The following is a 9,963-nucleotide window of genomic DNA, read 5'->3' as shown; positions in this document are numbered from 1 at the left end:
AAACTTTTATATGCACACTGCTGTAGATTGGAGATGATCAGATTTTTTTAAACATCATCTCATGTTTCTTTGATATGCAGTGTACTCATTTAAAAGCAGTTTTACAATGCCAGCTATTGCAATTAATGTAGTGTTTGCAAGTGTTGCAGAAAAAAAAAATAATTACTGTACCTGAGTAGACTTTTCAGATTCTGTGCTACAGTGTTTTTTATTTTATCTTATTTTTATTGATTTTTATTTTTTTAGTTACAACATTTGAAAAACGATGCACGTCGGCTACGTGTTTTTGTTTTTGTTTTTTTTTCAAAATAGACTTGTTACTGTTTCATCCTTTGCGGATAATAACACAAGAAGGATCTAAAAGAGAAGGAAAGTCAAGTGCAGTTGAGATTTCGATTAATAGTTAATAATAGAGGATTTTGGGGGAGCACAGGCTTCTCATGTTTAAAATCATTCAAACTCATTTAAAACATAAACGAGACACGTAGTGTATTTGTTTTGCAGTTATTAGCATACGGTATTTAGTTCATTTTTTTTTGGGGGGGGGGGGGGGGGTATTTGGGTAACCGAAACGTGTGAGAGAGTAGATTTAAAAAAACAAAAACAAAACTGGGCTACTCATATGTACAGGAAGTAAAAGGAAACAACAAACATGTTTCTTATTTGTCCAAATACAGTTTGAGTATTTGTTTATTGTTGTTAAATTGATTAATCTAAAATTAAACGTTATATATATATATATATATATATATATATATATATATATATATATATATATATATATATATATATATATATATATCAGGTTTGTCATTTGTTTAATCAATACTTTTCAACAATATGTCCGTATTTATTTTGAAAGGAATCTTCACTGGGGCTTTATGTTACAGAGTTACAGTTTTTCCTCAGTTGCTTTGGTACATTTATCAGATGAGAATTGGATTTCTCAGAGCTAGTTGTTCAATTTTCACGTCACTTGTACACAGCAGACAAAACAGTTTGTCTTTTTTTTTTTTTTTTAAGGCTGTATGCAAATGATTATGCACAATTTTCTGTTGTTTCCTACAATATTAGTTGCTTGTCATGTTGATCAAAATGTATGCTGTGTTGAGTTGACCCTAGTCTCACACTTTGACACCACAACATTTTTGCATTATTTCATCGTATAAGATTAGCACATGCAAAAATGATTGAACAAGTTACAATAGGGCTGCTCGATTATGGTAAAAATAATAATCCCGATTAATTTGGCAATTGAAATCGCGATTATTCAAATGATTTTTTTTTTTGGGGGGGGACCAAACAAAACGATTAACCAATTAAAACTTTAGAAAGACTGTAATTATGTAAGTTCCTTTTGGACCAAACAAAATTTCAATTTATAATATTTATTTATTTATTTATGTTGGCAAAAACTTAAAAGTGGAATGCAGCTTGTCAGGCACTATTTAAATAATATTCATTTAACATAACACTGCCTTTCTTCTTCATGGGGTCTTTGTCTCATATTGAACTGCTAATTTTAAAGTACATATTACTAAATTGAGTGAACAGATTAGTCAATTGAAGATACAGATTAATAAATTGTTGGAACAGATTATCAATATTATTTTTCTTATACCTTAGGCACTAGGGAAGACTCCACATAGGTTTATTTTGTTACAAATTAGAGTAATTTTTTTTAAGTAAGTGTAGTAGTGTGGTGATTTATATAATGTGGAAGATTTATGCTAAACATATGTGATATCAAATCAAATGTGACATTTTGGTGTGCAGTTTTATTTCAATGAAATTGTAGTAGCACGTCATCCCCACAAGAGGGAGGAAAAGCATTAAACAAACACTGAAGTCTGCACTGCCTCATGAATGCTGGGCAAAAAGAATGCTTCACAGAACAATATCTGTCAAACAAATACGGTATACATTATTGTAATTAATTAAATATGGAACTCATGTGACACCAATTACTCTATTTTTATTATTTATTTTTCTTTAGGTTGATCTATGTGATTTATAAATGTAAATAAACTGAATTGCAGCACACCTTTTTACATCCCATCACCTATCTTTTAGAAGTGTGTCCTTAAAAGCGTTTCAGGGAGTGATGAATGCTTAGAATCTTGACATTCGTTTATTATTCTCACATTCAAAATTTAAACAAGTGAAATAAATTTTGTCACAAAAGAAGTATTTGACTGTGTGTTTGATTTCAATCAGTGACGTAGGACCTCGCAATTTGCTTGCTATATCTGCAAATGGGGACCAACTATTTTTTTTCCCTACGATTCCTACAGTAGAGTATAGCCAACATGGTTCAATACATTTGAAATAACATTTACTGCAGTATTTGAAGACTGTACTTAGAGTAACATATAACAAGATATTAACTTAAACTGACTTCAAATAGGAGGGATTTATTACCACAGTACATGCACTTCAGATGGAATTCATTGCTTTTAATTGCAGATGTCATCCGTTTCTGCTGAGATATGCCCCATAAAGGCAATAAGTTCAGCGTGACTAATATCAACCTGTGCCATGTTGGAAATGAAAAAGGACAATTTCTGCTCACCCTTATTAACCTCTCTGGCTCGACTTTGCCATTAAGGGACAGTCGGCAAAGGACAAATGAACACAGCTGGCATTGCCGTTTTGGAGCCGACGCATAGGTCTTGTGCACCAGCTTCCGTTGGCAGCTCCAAAATGTGCTCAGAACAAAATAGTGATTGAAAATGTTAGGTTTACTGTAATGATTGTGTTTGACGTTTTAAGACATCACTTGCATTGGATCTCATCAGATGAGGTGTACCTTATGTAAAAAATGCTGATATAAAATGAGACTGAGTAGCAACATTTCATCGCTATTCATATAACAGTCTACTAAATTCTGGGGATGATCTGTATGCATTATTTTCCATGAGTGCACAACAGAGGCTTTCAACCGAGCAACATAACAAAGTAAAGGATGTGTAAAATGAGTCTGTTGATGAGTGTACTTGAAGCATCACTCAGACCTCCTTGGGGCTTCGCTGTTGTGAATGGTCTCAATATGATCCCTATTCAAGCATCCATCTGCTGAGCTCACATGCGTTATCACCAGATGCACTCACTTTTTCATTATCCGCCCAGCGGCTATCACCATGACTACACAGTCATGCTGAGTGATGACGACGGCAGCAGATGGGAAGTGGAAGTTGTTAACGTGTATGTTTTCTTCGTGCTCCTCCTCTCTCTGATCGCTGAAAGTCCATGCCTGCTTTCTCCGATTCATGTTTTAAGGGATTTGGTTGGTTATTAAGAGAGAGAAAAAAAACAAAAAACAGAGTGTCCCACTTGTTTACTCCGAAAGAATGTATCTTTTCCTAACTCAAAAGGTAAAAAACATTAGCAATAAGTCCTTTTAAATGAATCCAAACATAGTTGCAGAAACTGTTTTGCATAAACCGAAGGTGACACAAATCCATTTCCAAACTCAAATCAAGAGGACTTTTTGTCATCTCATTATGTGGTCTGGATTGTAACGATAATGAAAGCACATTTTCCAGGTGAAATGGGTCATAATAAAGTGTCCTCATCTGTAAAGTAACAATAAAACTGTTTGACTGCTTGCCGGAGGGAAACAGCTGTTCCGCCAAGAACATGGCGGTAAAATGAGACATTTTCACGGGCTGTAAATAAAACGCTTTGTTTGTTTTCCTTTAAACTCGGCCATACATTTGACACGTGCATAATTCAGCATATGCAAATTTAATGTGATGAGGGGATCAGCTTGAATTCTTTTCCCATTTGGCAGCTGCAGGGTTTTAACAAACATTGTTTATCACACATATACTGTATCTGATTTCACACAAGAGGGTTGTTTTTTTTTTCTTTTTGTTTTTTTGGGGTTTTTCAACAGGCAAAAAAGTCAGTCACTAATCCCTGACGGCCACAACGGTTTTTGGTGTGAAGCACCATGCAAAACATTCATTTGAATATACAGTACATATTGCGTGGACAATATGCCTCAAGGTAAAATTATAGTCCGTTTGCAACTGCAAACATCTAATGGCTAGAAAAAAAAAAGTGCATAGACAACATTAAAATTTGATTTAACTTACATTTAAAATACTGTACATTATTTCATAATGTCACAAACAATATTAGGTTTTAGATTTTTTTTCTTTTCTTGCGTGAATGGGCAACGCAATGCGCTCTTATATTTGTACCTCTCATCCAACTCCGGAACTGCGAAACGAAAACCTTTCTGATGTTGTCAAAGGCGGAACCTTTGACATTGGATTCCATTATATTGCACCTACTCAAGCGTCTGTTAAATTCACCTCAGTTATCTCCTCTTAAAGGAGCAACAGGGTTAAAAAGAGGTCTCTCTCTGCGTAGCTGTAGCTTCCCATAGCTCATCTCAAAGTCCTTCTTAGTACCATTAAGGACGTCCAGACTAGCAGTCCTTACGTCATAACCACGTGACTTCAGTCTCTGTATGCGATAATGAACTATTTGCGTTGTCAGTTCCAGCACAGTTGGTGTTTGCGTAATTTGATGCATGCTGATCCCGGCGCTGAGGAGCCCCTGGAAGCGCTCAGCCAGAATATCTTCAGGGTAGTAAAGTAACGCCGGACAGCTGATGATGATGCCTCGCAGCTCTGCCTCGGAGCACCCCAAGGTGTCCTGGGAGTAGTTCAGGGTGCGGCGCATGCTGTCCGGGTTCAGCTCAATAACAAAGCCTTTTAGTTTGGAAAGGAGGTGGAGGAGCTCTGCTGTGCTGAAACCTCTGTCTTGGAGGAAGAGAATGTTCTGCCTCAATACTTCGGGCGGTTTGAGGAGCACAAAAGGGTTCTGGCTCAGCAGCTTCTGGAGCCAGATCTTCATGTTGGCCTTGTCGCCTCCGAGGTCCCGGTAGGTCTGCTGGAGGGTGCAGACCATGTCCTTGTTCTGCTCTACTGGACGGCTGAAGCTCTGTGGGGCGCTGGCCATGAGCTTGGTGATCATTCGCTTATTGAGGTTTAAGCTCTGAAGGTATGTGATGTTTTGGCGTTGGTTGTCATGGTGACTTGAGGAGGTGAAGAAGGAGGATGGGAATTTCTCTATGATACCAACCAGCACTTTCTGGTTGGGACACACTGACATCCAGAGCTCTTTCTGTGCAAGTACTTGGTCTGGATTGCAGAGCACAGCCTCAGGATGAACGGTTAAGATGTGAGAAATGATGTTTCCTGAGGCACCCAGGTCCTTCAATAAATCTGCAACCTCTTTTGTGTAGGCCGGATTCTGATGCAGGACCCAGCCTTTCAGCTTTCTCACCTTTTGGATGTCCACAGAGAGGTCATAGAGAGCCTCCACAGTCTGTTGGTTCTCTGCTGAGCTGAGTGTCCCACATGGTCTGAAGTTTGAAGGTAAAGATGTCGTCACACGGTGGCACTGAAGGCACAGTGATGCGGTGATGAGGCGCAACATTGATGAAAGTGATGACTTGTGCGGATCACCTATGAAGGAGAAGAGGAAACCGTAGAGAGATGTTAATTATGACTTTGTCACCTCTTAGCAAACATTACATCATTCTAGGGATATAAGACTGTAGGTTACCTAACTTCAGTAGCAGGTTTTGAGTTCCCAGAAGAAATAATCAAGAACATAAAAAAAAAGAAAAAAAAAAAAAAAAAAAAAAAAAAAGAGTAATAACAGCAGTGGTATTTATTAAACTTAAAAAATGTGCTCACTAAAATGACATTTTGCTATAAAAAAGAAATAGGAACATTAAATAATAAGATGACTAGCAAACAATTGGATTATACCCGGTCTCATAACATACAAATACGTAACATTAATTCCAATAGTTTACCAATAGAATGTGGTGTTCCCCAAGAGTCTGTACTGGGTCCAATTTTTTTTCTTATCAACATTACTGATATCAAAATACATTGGAAATGCTAAAACTTAGGAATGAAATGATATCCAAAGGTCACGATACAATATGATCACGATATGATCGTCACTATATAATAATTGGCACAATATTGTGAGAAGGTTGGCGATATAAAAAAAAAAAAAGAAAAAAAAAAGGGTACTGTATATATATATATAAAAAAAAAGACATTTGCAAATATCAGCTTTTTAATGTTATGACATGTTAATAATTTGTGCATTTTCTTCAGTTTGAATTTAGTAATGTCTAACTCATCCAAGACAAAATTATGAACATATTAATCAAGTATTAAAATGATCGTTAGTTGCCGCCCGAGTCAACTCCAAACGTTCCAAAAGTATGGGTATAAAATATTGCACCAGGGATCATCCTTATCAATACAATTACACACTTAAACTTTTGTACGGTAGCTTGTTCCTTTCCCTACCTAATTTGCATGCCTGAAATTTGGAGTAACATATTCAAACTTGCAGAAAATAACTACAATTAAAAACCACATAATTACAATAACTTCTAAAGGAGGCAAATACTAACACACTACTCATTCATTTAATAAATAAGAAACTTTGAAATTCTAGATATTGACTGCTGAACTTAAAACATCTCTTTCAATGCATAATAATTAAATGCCAGGGAATATTTGGCAACACTTTCAAATTAAAAATTATTCTACCAGGTAAGTCTACTAAATCCAACAATTGCATATCAGAACAACGCTAAACTATCAATCCATCCATCTATCCATTTTCTAAACCGCTTGTTCAGGCTCGGAGGGACTTTTTAACCTGCCTACGTATTTATTCGTTCATTATTTTTAAATTTCTCATTTCTTAAATGGTTGAACTGGTCTACATTATTGGTAGATTTTATAAATCAGTAACAGAGTTGGTGTGAGCCTCATGAGAACATTATCGTGACATGATGCGCGCCCCTATTTTGTCAGGTTGTATTGGTGTGTCTGTTTCTTCACATGTTCTTTACGAGGCGACATTCAAAACTGCTTTAGTTATTTATTTATTTAGTTTTTGCAGTATTTGCACACGATGAATATGCCACAATCGAAACGCTGGTTTTATTTATTATTTGAGCGCGGAGTTTTGACTGCAAAGTGTGAAGAAAAAAACAACAACAACAACACAAGTGCGACCAATAACCGTTGCGATTGTGATGGCAAAAGTGATGATTACCTATGTAAAATAATGCACATGTAAAAGTAGGTAGTGAACATTACCTTCAGCTGCGGTTAGCGGATGTGACGTTTTGTTATGGAACGACCTCTTCTTCGTCGTATAAATTGCACCGTTCCCTCTCCCTTTCATATTCAACAGCGACAATGACAGGCCACAACTATTTATGCGGCTACATGTGAAAATAGTGTGCCCTGCGATTGGCTGGCGATGCGTCCAGGGTGTGTCTTGCCGCTCGTTCAAATTCACCTCCAGCTCACTTGTGCCGCTAGTCAAGCAAGGCCCTTGATTACTGTGGTTGCTGTATCTCGCTGCTGTTTTTTGTTTTGATGAGAAAGCACATCATATCATCTGGGATTAGTCCTTAATGCATTGTGGCTCATCTGCGTAATAAACAGCAGTGGCCCATTTATTTATTCTTCTCCACCCTTCCCATTTGAAGCTCTTAGATAAAGAGTAAAATAATGTTGGCAAAAATGTAGATCTCAAACAGCAGTTGGTGCGCCTGAAGCATGTGTGTCCACGAATACATTCTGGATAATCATCCCAGAGTTGAATTGATGGGAGCACATGTAGAGTTTTCTCACAGTTGGTGCTTGATCATGATGCTTGATCACCAGCTTTGCAAGCTGTTCCCCCAGCAGCACGGGTGGGAAGCTGACTTCATTATTATGTACAAGTAAACAGATGAAGTACCTAGAAGGAAAACGGGTCTTTTTTTTTTTTTTTTTTAATGCTTAATATCTTCAGAGGTCCGAGTTGGCTGCTGATATGCCATTTTAATAAAATCACAACCAAATGCAAGTCCGATTTATTCACTGGGTATTAATCATGCGAAACAACTTTCTTATATGGAGCAATATGAGGGCCTGTAAACAATTTTATCCTCTCTCGTCCCATTTGTAGTCAACCTGTCAACAGATTCATTGCCTCTGTGCAGGCTTTTAACAAAACCAAAAAATCACAGTCTAGCATTCACTTCTGAAAAGCTTCTCTTGCTCTGCTTGGAAAAGCACTGTAGCTTAAAACACAAGCAGTACTATAGAAACAAATCCATCCATCCATTTTCTATACCGCTTGTCCTCATTAAGGTGGGCATATGAGTTGGAGCTTATCCCAAAGGCACAGCCTGGGCTGGTCGCACTGAACCCGCAGAGTTTTCAATTAACATAACATGTATGTTTTGGAACAAAAAGAATAGCCAAACAGGCCAAGTGAGAACAAAGTCTCCATACAAGAAGGCCTTAGCTGAGATCAAACCAAGAACCTTTCAACTGTGAGGCAGACATGCAAGCCACTGGGGGGCTGTAATAAAAGTGGAATCTGTTTTACAAAGAACTTTATATCCTCTGAGAGAGAAAATAAATCTACAATAGTACAGACCTGTAAGTTATTGATCATGAGACACTGCAATAGAAAATATTTCTCCTATAGCAGTGGTTCTTAATATGGGTTTGATTTAACTCAGGGGTTTGGTAAGTCAGTCGCAGAGGTTTGGCAAAAGTTCAGACACACACCGGACTCGTGATTCCTGATCACACACCTCGCTTGGCTATCATTGGCTGCAGGCGATCCCGCTACGTCTTGCTTGGCCTATCTGTGCTGCAAGAAATTTGGTGCACTCAGCAGTCAACTGGTGACTGTTTTGATAGTATGTCGTGTGATTTCGTTATGATTGTAATCCGTTCACACTATGTCATGCAAAAGAGAAAGTGGTCAGACAAATATGTGCAATATGAATTCACATTCTAACCAAATATATGATGTTCCACAGGATTCAATACTTGGGCCTCTGCTGTTTTCATTGTATCTGTTGCCCCTGGGTTCCATCTTAAGGAAACAGCGGGTTGTTTTAAAGTGCTCTATAAATAAATATAGAGTTGAGTTGAGTCATGGGAGTCAGCATCCAAACTGCATTATTTGCTAGGTTAAGTTTTAGCAATTCTCGTCCAGCACAACTAGCAAAACTAAAGGAACACTTCCGAGCTGCATGGAGATGGGGAATACAAGAACACAATGCTTTCTGAATTCAAGGTGAAGAGAGACAGATTTGATGAAAAGGCTATTCTCCCTCTTCATTTTGTTCACCAGAAAACCCTATACCTATGTTTAAATCATATTTTATTTTTCAATAAAGCTCAACAAACCTTCAACAAGGTTAAGCTTGAGTGTCCTAGAGCATTATTCTTTACAACGTACAAAGGACTTGCAAGAAAAGGCTCGTTTTTGTTTTTCACAAGTAGTTGTAAGTATGTCATACGTCACAATATGAACAACATTGAAAATAAATACCATTCACTGTGTTGACATTTATAATAATCGGTACTCGGTGTTGTTTTACAGTGTAAAACTTTCCCAAAAGTGGCACTGCAACAACTCTTTTCTTTTGGTTGAACCTGTTCTTCAAGGTTGCACTTGACAAAAGATGACACGGCTTCTTCTTTCTGCTAAATTGCACATGACTTGACTTGTCACAGTTCAAAAGCAGAATATTAACTGCTAATAATGAAAATGTGTACTAGATTGTAAAATGCATTCAGATTTTAGTCATCCAACATAGACCACATTAATGTATTGCATTAAGGTCATTCTAGGCCTGGAATATTTTCAATTGTTGTTTCAGATGTTCTGACTGAATGTTTATAAAAGTGTGTTTGTGTGTATTTATGTGTTTTTCTTCCTGCATTCCAACATTTGTATTTATTTACAGGTACTGTATGTTCGATGCCACACTATCAGGGAAGAATGTTGAAGAGGAGGAAATGGATAATTTTCCCCGAAGGCGGGACTAACGTGACAACTCTAGGTGAATACTTTATAAGAGGTTGAATATCGCCACAAAAATCAGTCTGT

The 9,963-nt window shown here is 37.2% G+C and overlaps 1 protein-coding gene across 2 annotated transcripts; it reads right to left on the bottom strand.

The window, feature by feature from the left end:
* Positions 1-2,339: 2,339 nt before the first annotated feature.
* Positions 2,340-7,274, bottom strand: mterf2 (mitochondrial transcription termination factor 2). 2 transcript variants are annotated; one of them, XM_077516080.1, is made up of 2 exons: positions 7,155-7,274; positions 2,340-5,483 (listed from the first exon to the last, which is right to left on the bottom strand). In XM_077516080.1, exons 1-2 carry the CDS (start codon positions 7,240-7,242, stop codon positions 4,324-4,326), a joined length of 1,248 nt encoding a protein of 415 aa, XP_077372206.1. In that variant the 5' UTR covers positions 7,243-7,274; the 3' UTR covers positions 2,340-4,323. The 2 variants fall into 2 exon arrangements, with proteins under 2 accessions (XP_077372206.1, XP_077372207.1); XM_077516081.1 differs by lacking the exon at positions 7,155-7,274 and adding an exon at positions 5,584-5,641.
* Between the last annotated feature and the right edge of the window lie 2,689 nt (positions 7,275-9,963).

Source organism: Festucalex cinctus, chromosome 3 (assembly GCF_051991245.1).
Source record: "Festucalex cinctus isolate MCC-2025b chromosome 3, RoL_Fcin_1.0, whole genome shotgun sequence".
Taxonomy (NCBI): domain Eukaryota; kingdom Metazoa; phylum Chordata; class Actinopteri; order Syngnathiformes; family Syngnathidae; genus Festucalex; species Festucalex cinctus.
The sequence above is the reverse complement of the archived record's forward strand: the minus strand, read 5'-3'. Positions and strand labels throughout refer to the sequence as shown.

What these genes read in the sequence shown, in the direction of transcription:
- mterf2 (XM_077516080.1), bottom strand. Translation starts at nt 7,242, where the DNA reads ATGAAAGGGAGAGGGAACGGTGCAATTTATACGACGAAGAAGAGGTCG. An exon ending in TCCGCTAACCGCAGCTGAAG is followed by an intron (nt 5,484 to 7,154) that starts GTAATGTTCACT and finishes TCTCCTTCATAG; the next exon opens with GTGATCCGCACAAGTCATCA.